General features: G+C 40.8%; 1 protein-coding gene across 1 annotated transcript in view; it reads left to right on the top strand.

Moving 5' to 3' along the window:
• The window catches only part of MYRFL (myelin regulatory factor-like), a 76,290-nt gene that overhangs the window by 30,803 nt on the left and 29,053 nt on the right, over positions 1–16,434 (top strand). The window contains exons 10-15 of the mRNA XM_018576338.1: positions 2,657–2,733; positions 3,583–3,693; positions 3,992–4,082; positions 7,815–8,015; positions 9,803–9,911; positions 14,606–14,715. Of these exons, the coding sequence (XP_018431840.1) occupies positions 2,657–2,733; positions 3,583–3,693; positions 3,992–4,082; positions 7,815–8,015; positions 9,803–9,911; positions 14,606–14,715 (699 nt within the window). The remainder of the gene's footprint in view (positions 1–2,656; positions 2,734–3,582; positions 3,694–3,991; positions 4,083–7,814; positions 8,016–9,802; positions 9,912–14,605; positions 14,716–16,434) is intronic.

The following is a 16,434-nucleotide window of genomic DNA, read 5'->3' as shown; positions in this document are numbered from 1 at the left end:
GCCTATAAGCCCTAAAAATGGGTTGAATTTAAAAACCGGATTTGCCAAACCCTTGGCGAATCAAACCTGGGCAGATTCGCCCATCCCTCACTATGACCAATGCAACATTTACACTCTACATACAAGATCATGCACAATCTGTTTCTCATCAACCAAAAACACAACCATTTCAACATATTAAACAATCAAATCCCATCTTGGGCCCCTTTCACCTCTGTCAGTTTTTCAGGTGGACCCGATCAGATGGTCAACCCCCCTAGGTTATCACTTACCCCCCCCCGTGTGCCCCTCCGCTGACAGTGGCGGCAGTCCCGGCCCTAGCGCAAGGCAAGAGAAATGTCCCAGATAACTGTGCCCGGGAAGGTTATCACACAGTTATCTGCTGGGACAGGGGTTCTCCCCGCTGCAGGCTCACAGGCTGTCAGCGGTTTCTCCCTACAGACTACAATCGGCTGCAGTAATCTTTGTCAGTGGGGCTAGATTGCCGATTACAGCCTGTAAGGAGAACCCTCCAACAGTCTGTGAGCCCCCCCCCCCCCTGCAGTCTACTCACCTCTCCGCGGCGTCTGCGATCGTCTTCATTCTAGCAGCTGACCGCAATAGCCAGCCTGTTATTGGCTCTTTTAAATTGCAGTAGCCAATAACAGGCTGGCTATTGCACCCGCCCACTGCCAGCTGTCAATCAATAGTGGTGGACCTGATTGAAAACTTCAGGTCCCTCCTCTGCTGATTGACAGCAGGCAGCGGGTGGGTGCAGTAGCCAGCCTGTTATTGGCTATTGCAATTTGAAATATCCAATAGCAGGCTGGCTATTGCTCCCAGCAATGAAGTAAAAAAAGAAACGTTTAAAAAAAAGTTAAATTAATAAGAAGTAAAAATATGTAAACAAATAAAAAAAAAGTTAAATAAAAAATTAAAAAATAAAGTTAAATAAAAAGTAAAAATGTAAAACAATAAAAAATAAAGTTTAATTAAAAAAAATTACAAATAGAAAAAAAGTTTAAAAAAATAAAAAGTTAAATAAACTAAAATTAAAAATCCCCTGTATAATTAAAGGCCCCAGCCCCTGCGAACACACACATTTAGTCGGTATGGAGCCACACACAGCCGCACAACTTAAAAAACAAAACATCCTCTGGGGAGAAGAACCCTGCGATAAAGGTAAGGGGGGTTGCAATTTGACCATGTAACACCCTAGCAATGTGGTCCAGGCTAGTGCTAGCGCAAGGATGTATAGGCAGCCAACTAAGGTGGGGGGGGGGTCAAAAATCTACCTTCGCCTGTGTAGGCATAAATCCTTGCACCGGCCCTGAGTGGCGGATCCAGGGGTGGACTGACCCGACTAAATGATGCCCCCGGCCGCAGGTGCAGTGGCTCCCTCCCTCCGCCACCTGCACCGCTACAGATGAGGCTCTGTAATCGGGTGGCCACTCGCTCCTCGAGGGGGTCCTCAAGAGGCCCCAGCGTGCTGCCCTCTAACATGCCTGACAGCCAGCGTCTGTCTACAGTGGGCGAGAGTGCCTATGTACCAGACATAGAGCGGAGTAAGGCCAGAACTATGTAGGGAGCCCAGTGGGAGGAGAGCACCATCCCCCAGCCTGTCACCCCTTTCATGGACTTACTAGGAGTCCTCACATCACCCGATCTTCACACTACTGTCACATGGATGGCAAAAGTGGCAGGCAGTGGCGGGGAGAAGGCAGGGGAAGAGGCAGAGCGGAAGGTGGGCCAAGTAGCTGCACCATGGGCCTCTGGGTTGTACTTGCCCCCTGGGCTAAAAGTTGCCAGTCAGCCACTGCTGTATTTCGCACCTACTGGGCGCTGGGAGCTGATTTAATTGTGGATGGTGTCGGCGGTTGCGGTATTCAGGATTGTGGGTGGCGTTGGACTACATGTCGAAACCGCAGGGCGCAGATGCCATCCACAATTAAATCAGCTCTCGGCACCCAGCGGTTGCGACATGCAATGAAAATTATTAGTGCTCCCCCAGTCGCCAGTGGCCCTGTGTAAATGGACAGTCATCCTTTTACACCTGGTTACTCCCAACTCCGACCAGGTCCAGAAAAACAAACGGATCAGAGAACCGAGAACCGTTTCGGCAGACTGGATCATGCAGGTTCGGGGGTAATTTTATGTAAATGGACACATGTTCCTTCACATCTGATTCCCCATTGAACAACGTGGGGTCTGGTAATTTCAATTATTTTCCTCCATCGCAAGATGAAGGAAAAAAGCTGGACAGACATGGATGTCACAGCGGTGACATCAACTCTGTACTGCTCTGATCAGGGAGAGGGGGATCCTTGCACAGACCTCCTCCTGGTCAGCCCGTGTGAAAGGTGCCTAAAATCTGAAAGTAAATGCACTTGGCTGCTACTGACATAACTGGCCGTATGAACATGTGGCGGTACATAATGAGATCTTCTGCAGTTAAATCAAAAGTTTTGATTTCTTTTCTTCATATAATCATACTGCTGGTTCTTTTAGCACATGGGATGCTTACTTCTTTAAGGTAGGAAAGCATTATTGAAGATGGGAATCAACTAAAAAAAGATTATAAAAACATACATTATATAATGGCATTGGATGTATTTTTTGTGGTATATTGTAGTTTGCCACCTAAAAAGACGCAAATATATTTTATACCCACATTTAGGTTGAAGCTTTGAACCAGACAATTACCATTGAACAGTCTCAGTCAGATCGCAGCAAGAGGGCTTTTAATCCTGTTACGTAGGTATCTTTATCATCTGCTGTTTAGTTATCAGGCCGCTTGGCACATCAGTTTTATTATGGAATACAAAATGTATACGTACCTCCAAGCAGGTTGATATTAAAAGCACGTATTATGCATGACACAAACTGTCATAGCTTTTTTGTTTATCACTACCACTGTTTCCTGGGATTTTTCCTGGTAAGTCACACATGTAGCAGTCAGATATTTTAGAAGTGACAGCTTAACAAGCAAGTAGGTGATAATGACCAAGGTTCTGGGGGCTAGAGATGCAGAAGTTGAAGGTTTAATTGAAGGATGAAAGATGGCTTCCATTCTAATTCTTAGCAATACATGTAACATATAGTATTATACGAACAGACCGCACTATCCAGAGAATTCCAATACTACAGACTTTATTGAAATTCACAGCAAATCCAGTGTAACAGTGGATAAAGGTGTATAAAACAGCAAATACCAGCACCGAAAACCCCCAACCAGCTACAACCTCTCACATGTTTCACTCGTAGGTTTATTCAACCTCTATGAATAAGCCTACAGTACAGTAACCGGAACGTTGCAGCTGACACATCTAAGGACTATGTTCACCAGTGGGGAAAGAAACTCAATTTTTTTTTGTAGAATAGGGAAAAGATAGAACCTTTGTAATGTTTTATTACTGACTCCCAGTGATTCCTGTTCCCTCAGTTTATTGTTTTTTTTTTAATCACAGGGATAAAAGGAGAGGAGAAATGTCCCTAATAGTTACATATTTTAAATGGTTTGACTGGAGTTGGGCTTTAATATAAACCATACAAATGTTTGCTATTCCTTTGCCGCATAGAAAGCAATGTTCTTTTTCTTTACAGGGTAAATTTACCCCCTGACCAGGTCACTAAAGTAACGCTGGGAAGGTTACATTTTAGTGAAACTACAGCAAACAACATGAGGAAGAAAGGGAAACCAAATCCAGAGCAGAGGTAACAAAGGATTTGATATAACAAATGTGTTTTATCTTTGCACTTTGGAGAAAAATAAATAAACATATGTATATTATTTCGCTGTTTAATCATTGTAACATTGCATGCTTTAATTTAACCTGAATGACTTGGGTATTGCAGAAATATTCTTTCATGGAAAGGTATTTTCTTCTGCTTTCAAGTCTTCCTGCATTGCCTTGTACTATAAAATATGGAGTGGAAGTTGCAGCCCTCTGTGAAATAATTTCCTGTTTGAGCATGTTGGAGATCTAATGCGTTCTCTATGTTGTTTGCATAGGTATTTCATGTTGGTGGTTGGTCTTTATGCTGTAAGTAATGAAGAGTCTTCCCTGGTGGTGGCCCATGTCTCAGAAAGGATCATTGTAAGGGTAAGCTTACATGTTCATGTATATCTAGCTCGGGTTTCCCTTTATTTAGCCAAAGTGTGCTCAAACTGACCTCTGTATAAAGTAGCATTTCTCTTTCCTTTATAACGTTTGATATTCGTAGTCCAAGGGCAGAATGGGACCTTTCTACCTTACTAGATAGTAGGGTTGCACAGATACCAAGTACAGTACTCGGTACAAGTACGAGTACTGGTACTTGCCGAGTACTTACAAGTATGAGTACTGATACATTTTTGTTTATTGTCATGTGACAGTTTTTCTAAAACAATACAGACTAATGATTTCAGGACAGTGGTGGAGTGCCAGAGCCAGGTCCCAGCCGCAACCACTGCAACCCTGGTAGTTCTCATGAAAATGCCAAGTATCTGCACTGGTACTCGAAAAGTATCTGTGCATCCCTACTAGATAGAATTACCCTTGAACCCCCGTTAAGATTAGCCCTGCACCATGCTTTGATAAGGAACGTCATACTGATGATCTAAACAGGCCGCGTTGCCTGCTTCAAAATGACCATTATTATCTTTAAACAAAATCGAGGCAGGCTTGCCTCCTTCTCTGCATTATTAAGACACAGTCTGAAATCCCTAAAGTAGCTCTGCTGCCAGTAGCTATTAACATTAGGACCAGGCTTCTGCTTAGCTTTTGAGGGAAATTCCGTAAAATATTTGAAAACACTTTTTTTGCATTGTGGCTGTAGTAGAAAGTCCTGCACCAAATTCGTCAAAAGCTGTGCAAGTTTTCTTGCTATTTCTGATGTCTGTAACAAATTCGGGTTGTTCTTATGTGTGAAACATTTACATTCTGACCCTATGATTGCAACAAATTCCTTAAGAAATACTCCTATGTCAGTGACAGGAAAAGTGGAGGTAAATAAGCTTGGTAAATTTGCATGTGGGAGTAAATTGTGTCACATGTAAGCTTTGGGTCATAGACAAAATGATGTCTGAGTCAATGCTGCAACAGATTCATATACACCTTACCGACAGTTCCATGAATCTGTTGTAGCTTGCATTATTTGTTACATGGACAAGAGATTAATTAGTGTCTACGACTCTATTTATGAGTTCAAGGATGTGAGCTCAATAGAACGCTAGCCTATCACAATCAATAGCCTCTTTTCATGACATTTATGTAACCCAAATCTGTGTGATGGCTGGTAGTCCACGGTTGTGATCTGTTTGCATAGACTATTATTAAATATAGTAGTTCAAGTAAACACTTAACTGATAAGAGGCACGGAGGAGCTCAGTTATGAGGAAAGATTAGCCAAACTGAATTTTCGAGAAGAGGCGATATATATGATTACCTTGTATATGATCACCATGTATACATACATAAATGGTCCATAAAGTGAACTGCAATATAGTCACTGCAAATGATAGGGGGGGCACTCTTTGCGAACAGGGGTTAACCTTTGCATTTGAAAAGGCTTCGTCACAGTAAGAGCTTTGAAAATGTGGACTAGGCTACCTCAGAAACTAGTTTTAGCTAGCTCAGTTAATTGTTTTAAAAAATCTGGCTGTATTCCTAAATGAGCAGAATATAACTAGATAATAACATTTTATAAGTAAATAATAGCAGAAATTGTTTATCCAGGGAATATCTGATTGTTTTGTGGGATCAGGAAGTATTTTTTTTTACCCCCATTGGAGCAAATTGAACCATACTTTAAGTGATTTTATTTGCCTTTTTCTGGATCAATTGTGGGTAACTGTGAGCACAGAGCTCTGTCTATGGAGGTTTTTCTATTTTCTTTTTTTTCCCTTTCCCTCTATAGGTTAAACTCAATGGACTTGGTAACACCAAAAATGTTGTCACTGGTGACAATTTGCTGCCCATTCTATGAGCACAATGTTTTGAAATAAAGGGCACCAAACTAAAAGGTGAAAGTGTCCAAAGGTGCCTTCAATAGTCCATAAATCTATAAAGATGCTTTTGGACTCTTTTACCTTTTGGTTTGGAGCCCTTTATTTCTGAACATTGAGTCCCTACAAAGCAGGCCTGTCTGGGAGCTGCCATGCCAGTGCCTGTGAGCTTATGTGAAAACGTTCTTGCATCTGGACAATTTCAGTGAGCACAGTAATCCCAGCTCCTCTTAATGTGTTCCTTTGGCATTCTATGAGCACATCCTACAACTTCTTCATATAGAGTTTAGCATGACAGCATATGTCCCTTCTCTTGCATTTGGATTTGAAGGAATAAATGTCATTCAGGTTTACAACAGTTTTTATCTGCCAGACAGAAATAAAATATTGTAATACCATTAATCCTTTTTCAGCCTTGAACATGAAAGATAAGAAACAAATCAAAGATAGTAAAACAGGACCAGATCAGGGTTATCTGATTTTATTCTGTATACGCCTAAAGAACAGCTGCATTATATAGGAGGAGCAGCTTAATATCACATAGATTTATAACATGATCTTTTAAATTATAAACTTATACTTTTAAAAATAAAACTGGTACACATTATAGAGAAGCACAGGAATACTGGATGCCTGGATTAAGGGAAGGTTAGCGTAATGATGTACATTACACTTACCCCTTCACCCCAACTACAGAGACTTCCATCAAATACCCTACTTTGAATGACTTCAGAAAGGTTGTTTTTTACTACTTCTTCTTACAGTGCAAGTCTTGAGGTTGACTTCTATTTGGCTGGAATCTTACAGTAACAGCTGTTAACAGAAAGACAGATAAAGTAATTGCAGCAGGCCACTGAGCACTCCCTTTAGCGGCTAATCTCTGTATATACTACAATAACCCATATATAGAAGTCAGAGCAAGCTTGTAAACATGTTAAAGGAGAACTATGGGGTCAGTGTTTTTCCCCATAGTTCTCCTTGGGGTAACGGGAGGACACAAACTAGCGTCCTCCCGTTACCCTAAGCTCAGTATACCGCGAGCTACAGCTCACGGTATACTGAGACGCCGCACCTGGAGCGGATCCCGACTTAGATGACGGGATCCGCCCAGCTGCGTGAGTGACAGCTGGCTCTGCCTATCTAGAGGCAGAGCCAGCTGTACCCGCCCCCTCCCCCGTCCGTTCCGCCAGTCAGCGCTGGCAGATCGGAGCGGGGAGAGGGGAATCCAGCCCCTCCCCCTGCCACGGCAGAGAGCCGTGACAGGATCGAGAGGTGAGGGAACCCGGTATGTGTTCCCTCACCTCCCGATCTACTGAACCGACCTGTGACAGTCTTATTGTCACAGGTCGGCTTAGAACTATGAGGTGAGTGGAAATCACTCATGTCATAGTTCTCCTTTAAAGTCCTAGAAATTGTCCTTGAAATTGTCATTGTAGTATTTATATTAAGGTGTTTAACCTTAAGTTAAATACTGCAATAACAAATTAAAATATGGAAATACACTATTCTTTCCCTTGAAAAACATGTTTACTTTCTTGATGTGATAACTATAGTTGTATGTGGGTGTGCAACTCAGACATGGCTTTTGAACTATGAGCTATTTTTTGTGCATACATAATACAATAAAATGTAAATATATTCATAACAAATAGTAAACCTTTTATACCTAGCTTTCTTTACATTAGAATATAATGCATCCAAAGTATATTATATACAACAATAACATGTTTGACTATAGTAAATGCAATGCAGGTAACATATACAGTATAGTTTGGACATTATTTTTTCTTAAGAAGCAGATTTCCCTGGAAATGTGTATTATTGCAACTCTGACCTTAACATTTCTTAGGCATCGAACCCTGGGCAGTTTGAGAATGATAGTGATGTTCTATGGCAGCGAGGGCATGTTCCAGAGACGTTGGTGTCTCATGGTCGGGTAGGAATTAACACTGACACACCGGATGAAGCATTGGTTGTCTGTGGCAATGTGAAAGTGATGGGGACGGTCATGCACCCATCTGACAGTCGAGCAAAGAGGAACATCCAGGAGGTGAGCCCCAATTAACTGCTGTGTCTTTATAAAGTATCTTACTGTAGAACAATGCCATTGCAATGACTTAAGATGTGGCCTTCTTAGAACACATCAGAACAAGAATGTATATACATTGGAACCTAAACCGTGATAAAAAATGAACAAATGTTGTTTCTTTTTTATATATAATGTTATTCAATAGTATTCTTGCACTAAATAGTAATTTAATTGTCAAGAGTTGAAGAGAATTGAATCTATACAAAAATGTAGTTCTTTCTCACAATGCTTTCATGTTGGTGATTTCCTGTAGTCTTTCATGGATTTGACACTTATTACAGGTAGAGCAAAGAGAAGGTGTGTAACTGGCAATTCTGCATATGAACATAGGAAAAACACTTTACATCTTACCTGTAATTCATGTTCAATTAGTTTTGTGTCCTGGCAGCCCTGCCAGAAACTAAACATTGTCTTGACCATTTACTTTATTCACTGCAGTTAAGGCAATATAGCTTTTCAAAGGCTTTGATTGGATCGGGGGGGATCAGCAACTCACTAAGTTGTACATGTCCATTATCAAGCTCAATTTGTTAAATTCACAGCACCGTGCAGTGCTGTAAATACTAACAGTGCTGCTCCTTCCCAGTTTGAATGCTGATGTGCAAGAGACACAGAAGGCTAGTACAAATGCAGATTATTCTACTAATTAAGAATGCATTTAAAGTGGCACTAAACTCAGGAGTTAAATCTTAAAAATACATTCAAGTACCTTAACTATTAACAAAAATGTATCTTATTTGTTCCCCTTGGTCCATGTGAGTGTTGTAAAGTAGCCACCGCTTTAAGCTCCCTCCTGTGATGGACTACAATCTCAATACAAATTAGTAAACTAAACATCATGGGAGCGAGCTGGAAGCGGTGACTACTTTACAACCCACACTTGGGCCAAGGATCATGGGGAACAAAAGTAGCCTCCCACCAGAAGGAAGGACAATGTCAGCACCAATTCAGAGATGATTTGAGGATCTACAGCCGAGTGATACACAAATAAGATACATTTTTGTTAATAGTTAGGGTACTTGAATTAAGTTTTCAGATTTAACTCCTGAGTTTAGTGTCACTTTAAGAATTTTGTAACTAACACTTGATTGTTTTGGTTGTTTTACAGTTAAAGTTTAGCTCTCTTTTAACCCAGCATAGTTCATCTGATGTTAACATGAAATATGAATATAACAAACAGTTAACAAACATGAATCCCCTTTTCTCCTTTTGTGGTCCCTGGCTCATTTAGGAATTTAGTTGGCATGAGGCCACAGACTGTTCTATAGTTTGTAAAAGCTACATAGGTTGAATAATTGAGAAAATATTGGAAGGTGCATTCATTATTATGTTAGTTAGTAAACTGCAGTAATATGAGAAGTACATCTCTAGACTTTTACTGCTTAGATCAGCCTTCTGTTTTGTTTTAGTCTGACAAGCCTAGGTTAGAACATCTGGAAGAAAGGCGGAAAGAGAGGTGAGCCTATCCAAGAGGGATTTGGACATATCTTTGTCACAGCTCTACTAAAAGTTTTCATTCTTCCTTTTTGAGAAGATTTCTCATCACTTTCTCTCCTTTTGACATCCATCACGGGGACAGGAAGTGAAGAAAAACCCCTCTGATGGAGAAATATTGCAATAAAAAGCTGACCGATGCAATAACCTTTTTCTACTTTATATAAACTTAACAAAAGGTTTTGGCTGGAATGGGGCTCTAAATTTGGAATTCCAGAAATTAATACAGTTTATTGTATTTTTTTAATATTCAGGTTGACCCAGTGGAACAGCTCAGAAGAATAGCCCAGATGAGGCTGGTTCAGTATGACTATAAACCTGAGTTTGCATCAGCTATGGGAATAGAGTCGCTTCATGAAACAGGTAATTCAGGTCTTTGCTTTTCCTTAACCACTCATGAACCTTAGGAATGCTATGTCCACCCAAATAAACTTCACCAAAATGCACAGGGTATACATGGCCTCCCTCCACATCCTGTCTCCTGTCTTGAAAAATGACAGGCAGGACTTGTTGTGTATAGAGTAGGTAGCTCTGGTCTGTGTTTCACTGTTCAGACTAAGGATGTAGAGATACAAAGTGCCATTATTGCTACTTTGTGTTTATTCTGCTTCATTCATCTGCAGATCAAGGGATCAATCTGCATACGATGTTGGTTAAAGAAACCTTACAATTAAAAATATTTTTTTTTTCTCTTTCGTTGATTGTAAGGATACTACTTCTGAATGAGGTAGTCACCTACTGGATATAGTGCCACCTGCAGGAGGTAGAACTACAATAAAAGACATCCCAGGGAGTGGGCCCTGTTTTTTCCCACATTGTGGAACAACTCGGTTATTCGGGAGTCGAGCAGAAATTTCCCCTTGGAAATCATAGTTCTTTTGGTTTTACCTCAAGAAAGTTGCTGAATTACGATTGTCTGCTGCTCGCCCTGACCTTTGGCTCGTTATCCGGATCACCTTTTGCTCCATCCATCCCTGCCTGCACTGTGTCTTGGGTCTTCAGGTACTCCCCATGTGAGCAGAGTGAACCTACGCAGCTAAGTAGTCCCCACGCAGCTAAGCCCAAACTTCTATTTAGAGTGGAAGTGACTGACTCTGGCATTTGTTTTGCTTCTGTGTTTTTTGGTGTATTACCCTATTGAGAAGGAGTTTACTAAAAAGCGACATCTCTAAATGGGGTGGATTCTCCAGTTACTCGATTAAAAAAGACCACAGTTATTCCAGTGGAGAATGCTCCTTCCTTTAAAGGTACTACAGATAGGAAAGAGATGGAAGTCACTAGATCTTACATACACTGCCCCAGGATCCTTGCTGCATCTGGAAGGCCAAGGATTCCGGTCGCATCTAGGCTTACTTTTTTAGCTCATAACCTTTTATTTTCCTGTAAGCCCTCTACCTCTAGGAGGTAAGCATCCGTGGCAGTCCAAGTCCACCAAGTTTGCAGAAGAGTCCTATGAAGTTTTGGCCCTACCTAGTAGACTATTGGCTCACCGATGTGACAGGTGAATGGGTTCATGAATTGGTGGCCTCAGGCTACAAAATTGAGTTTCACACACCTCCTCTGCAGAGGTTTATCGCTTCCAACCTACACCTTATCTGGTTATTAAATTTTTATCTGGTTATTAGATTTATATCTGACCGTCAAGGTAGTTCTGGCCTAGGGGGAGGTGATTAAGATTCCAAATGTGGAAATATCCAAGGGTTTTTACTTAAACTCTTCACTGTGCCCAAGAAGGGTAGAGTGTGAACTGTCTAGAATCACGATGTGTTTTTGTCAAAATCTGCAAGTTCAAGATGGAGTGAAACTTTTTTCTAGTAGTGGCATCCCTGAATCAGGGAGACTTCCTGGAATCCTTAATTATCAAGGATATATACACCTCCATTATCATTTAGCCCTTCAGCCGAGTCACGGCTCCTTGGATATTTACCAAGATGTTGGTGCCAGTGATAGCCACCTTATGGGCAAGAAAGATACCATTTGTGAGGTACTTGGATACCAACTACAGAAAAAAATGCAGAAACTACAATTTCAGGTTCGTCTACTGTCTGCTCGCAGTTGGCTGCCTATTTTCCACTGCATGGGAGTTTTGAGTCTCATAGCGGCCTTTGAAGCAATTTCTTATGTGCAACAGTACACCAGAATGTTATAGCACAAGATCCTGTCACAGTAGAACAAGTGTTCTCTGTCTCTGGACAGGGATACCATGGTAAGTCGCCTGACAAAATTCTTTTTAGATTGGTGTCCCTGCTCCTACCTGCTAGCTGGGAAGTTTTTTCTCTCTGTGTGCATGGGCAAATAGTAATAAAGGATGCCAGTTTGCCAGCTGGGGAGGAGTACTTGGTCCCTGGTCCACTCAAAGTGCTTGGAACTTAAAGGAGTCCTTGCTGCCTATGAATGTGCTGGAACTTCGAGCATTTAGGTGGGCTCTAATTTGCAGGATGCATCTCCTGGAGGGGGTGGTAGCAGCTTATATAAACCATTAGGTGGAGGGGAACATGGCAGTAGTACTAGAAGTGTGCCACATCCAGAGATGGTCAGAGAGTCACATACCAGCTCTGTCTGAAGTACATCTACCAGAGGTAGAAAACTGGCAAATGGACTATCTCAGTTGCAAAAGTCTAGATCAGGAATAGTGCGCCTTCCACCCAGAAGTCTTCCACAAATTTGTCAGTGATAGGGAACGCTAGATCTTGATCTTCTAGCATCACTCCTCAATGGAAAGGTGGACAAGTTTGTAGCAAGGTCAAAGGACCCTGGGGAAAACACGGTGGACAGATAGGTGGCTCAGTGGGATCGCTACACTCTAAAATATGCTTATCCCCAGGGAAATGTATGCTGCAAATACTACACTCGATACAAGTTTAGAACATTCCTGTGATCCTGGTGTCTCCAGAGTGGTCGCATGGTCATAGTATGTCCCCTATTTCTCCCGATAGCTTTTTTTAGCCCACCACAATTTTAATACCCGCGAAAGAAAGTTTGTCCTGGAACAAATGAATATATGAATGACTTTGTTATCTTAAATAATACCATTTTATTGCCAAATAAACGGGCCATTAGCCTAAATGTAAAAATTGCTCTGGTTTATAACACCTCTGACACCAGCTTATCAGAGGATCATAAACAGACCTGGTCTTTTAACCTGTCCAATGTTTGTTGCCCCTGATTATGCCTGGAAGGAATAGTTTACTGTGTTTGCACCACTTTAATTTTTTTGTGTGAAATATTGCAAATGCAGGTGGATCCTGGTGCAGTTAAGGAAAAGTAGAATACTGGCCATTCTTTAACCTAAAATATTTTTTTTTCCTGTTTTATGATTGAACAGGATATAGTTATCTTTGTTTCTGTTTTTGTGTAGGGTAGAACCAGTTTTCATTTTGTTTCCATTTATAAGCTATGTGCTTGACTGTGGACTGTTTGAGGCCCAGGGGCTAAACTACACTGGTGATTTTATTCCGTTGCCACTAATTTTAGCTTTTTTTGGAAACACTTTATCTGCAGTTGAAATCAATGAGAGGACTGCCAACAAGTGGTCAAATCACTTAACAGCATGTGATTAAAATTGCCCTTGTAGTCCAAGTCTTTTGCAAAATAATTGATATCTGTTACCCTCTTTCGAAACTCTCCTTATAAAAAAAATTACAAACTTGCAAGACCCAACAAGTACTAAAATATGAAAGGTTGATATAATAATGAAAGGAATATTATTTTAAAGCTTTGGGGGGGGGGTTAACAAATACTGGTGCAGAACAAAAAAATGCGCCAATTATATAGCTGCCTAAATATCACTTCCTGTGACACATAATAAAAGTGGTGCACACCAGTCTGTTAATTGTCCCATGGTGGTGTTCCAGGTTCAAGTGTGCCTACTACGGCTTTCACTAATATTTTGATGCAAATCTGAGGTAATCTTCCGCCTGGGATCATCCTAAATTTTCTTCCTCTCCTCTCTTTTCTGCATTGCTGCACCTCACTGGACATCCATACCCACCCCCTTACTTCTTGTTGCAGTGCTGATTGTTGCTGTCGTCTCTCTATACAGTATTTATGCCACCCTGCTTATGGTGTATAATATGGAACATTGGCGCAAGTGCTTTATTATTTTGGTGCACACAATCAAAAATTTAAAGAAACATAGCACTTTTAATATGATTTGGCACAGCTGCTGCAACACCGCTTGTCTTATAACATTTTTATATTTGCTGCACGGAAAATGCACCAATGTTTAACCCACATAACTGGTGTATTTTTCTTTGTTAACTTCCCCCTTGGTATTCTCTAGTGATATTCTTCTATAAGTAAGAAATAAACACTAATACATTTTTTTCATTTAGTCTGTGGGCTAAAAAAATGAAGTAGATACCTCAATCTATCTATACTCAACAGCATGAATGGGCAAATTTCCCACTGCGGCTATTGTATTCTGACAGCTGAAGGCCGCCTCTGTCAGAATACCCAAACAGTGAATATTGCTGAATGGCTCCAGTCACTGTTCAGGTGAAAATTTTCAGACTGGCTTCTTCTACAAAAGTCAATAGAAAAGTCGACTACCGTCGAAAGGAGGGGTGCCGAAGTAGCCACACGCTGCTCAAATTTCAGGTGAGTCAAGCTGACTTGCCCGATATTCGAGCAGTATGTGGCCATCTAGGATTTGCTCTAATTTCCACTAGGTAATACTCAATTTGCTTTTCCCGTATAACTGTAATTTACAACATTACTATCTGCAAACTCCATTCAGTAGTTTTAACGTCATTGTATATCATGCTATATAATGGCATGTCACAAACATATGTAAAGCTGGCCATATACCTTACAATTATCTGCAGATTTTCTATGGTCAGATGAAAAAGGTGCAACAGATTTCTCCATCTACACTTAACTGTGTGGATGGAGGAATCTCCACCTGGGCCAATCTGTTACACTTTTCCCATCTGACCACAGAAAATCTGCAGATAATTGTAAGGTGTATGGGCACCTTAAGACAGATTAGCAGCTGTTCTATGCTTGATGAAAAAAATGCTACCATGTGTGATAGAATAAATATTTCTGTATTTCAGGTATAATTGCTCAAGAAGTTAGGTGTGTTTTACCACATGCTGTTAAAGAAACTGGCAACATCATATGTGAAAATGGAGAGACAATTGAAAACTTTCTGATGGTAGATAAGGTAATTTATTTGTATATTTTTACAGCAGAAAGATTGGTAATGTATTGATTTTTGTAGTACTGCATTTTAATCAGGGTGTGCCTGATTTATTTATTTTTTTTCTGCTGTCTCTTTCTTAATTTTATATAGGTTTGATTCTTTGTCAGAAATACTTTGTTAGTCAGAGTATATGCAAGGCCTGAGCAAATATTTTCTTGAGCCCCCCCTGCCATCTGCCCCCTGCACGCCCACTCCATGCAACTAAGGGTTAGAACAACACTATGCAATTCTGAGCGCATAGTAAAAAGAACAGTGCTGTGTGTGTATCTTTTGTGGGCAAAAGGGGCAGCTGCTTTGGGCCCCACAACAATGACTGGGCTGGGGGCAACTGCCCCTTTTGCCCAACATTAAAGATGGCCCTGAGTATGTGCTAAAACCGTGCATCACAACCAGACACTAATTGCCTGAGTGTTGTACATACAAACTGATGCAACAAAGGAAGGTAGGGCAGGCATCAGTAGCAGAAGATTAATCAACTGTTGGCTAGGTGGTACACGGTTTGCTGAGTACACTCCAGAAAAACAAATGTCAGCAGTCATAGGCGCACTGGCTTTTCTAGTTTTTAGGCAGTGCTATATTTTGCAAGATGGTTTGGACTAGGCTGCATGGCAAGCCCCAGTTTGCACAAACTACAGGTTCACTCCATTAGTAATGACTATGGGTAGGCATACTGTGGTTAACAGGAAAGTAGCCTACCACAAGAGATGCCAAAACCAGGGACACATTATGGTTAGGAGATAATAAAGCAAAACAATAAAACAAGAAGCCCCAATAAATTGGAAATCTGAAACTGGATCAGGAAAATGGTCAATGAGTTCAAGGTCAGGAACAGTAGTGCATGAACAATAGAGACCTTCCAGCAACTAATGACTTGCTAAAGTATTGCAGACTTGCCGAGTTTCACAATTTTGTTGCACAATTACAGCAAGTCTGCATTTCAGTCTCCAGATCAACGTGCTTTGCAAAAGTGCTGTACACTTGCAGAGCTTTTGCTAAGACCTGCAAGACTCTTGCTGTAGACTGGCCAAGCAAATTTGCTACAAATTCAAAAAGTGTCAACTAGAACTTGTGCTGCAAGTGTTCTGCAAGTCTACAACTTGCCAAGAATGTGTGCAGCAAGTTAACAAGAATTACAATTTAACTCTGACACAAGTTTGTGGCAAGTAGCCTTGCTATCTGGGATGTGTATGCTAAAGTGCATGAATTCCGGCTTATTCATGCATTCAAGCAACAAATGGGATTTTTATGTGCTCACACACAGCTGCGTGATGGTCAGTTCCATGCAGTTACCTTGACTACACAATTTTCCCCCCAAAATAAGTAATGCATGAGAAAAGGATTTCCAAAGAGCTTGGGGTTACCTAAAGAGACAACACAACAAATAAAGTTTACGTGTAGCACCTAATCAGCCTTATGATAAAAGGAGAAGTCACTTCTCTCATCCAGTTCTGTAAACAATGGATCTTTTTTTAGCAAAGGAGAAAACTGAAATAGCTACAAATATTTCATATTTATTGTATGAAACAAACATATTTTGTTTTTCGTTTTAGCCAGTATAAATTTTCCTTGATGAATTAACTGACTAAAAAGTTACATGTGGTTGGTTACCATGGATTTGTCCTTTTTCGCATAAACTTATTGGTGTATTTTTGCATTGCAGACAAAAGTTTATCCCACACA

The sequence above is a fragment of the Nanorana parkeri genome, unplaced genomic scaffold (assembly GCF_000935625.1).
Source record: "Nanorana parkeri isolate BGI_ZX_2015 unplaced genomic scaffold, ASM93562v1 scaffold65, whole genome shotgun sequence".
Lineage (NCBI taxonomy): Eukaryota > Metazoa > Chordata > Amphibia > Anura > Dicroglossidae > Nanorana > Nanorana parkeri.
Note: the sequence above shows the minus strand (reverse complement) of the source record. Positions and strands in the feature narration are given on the sequence as shown.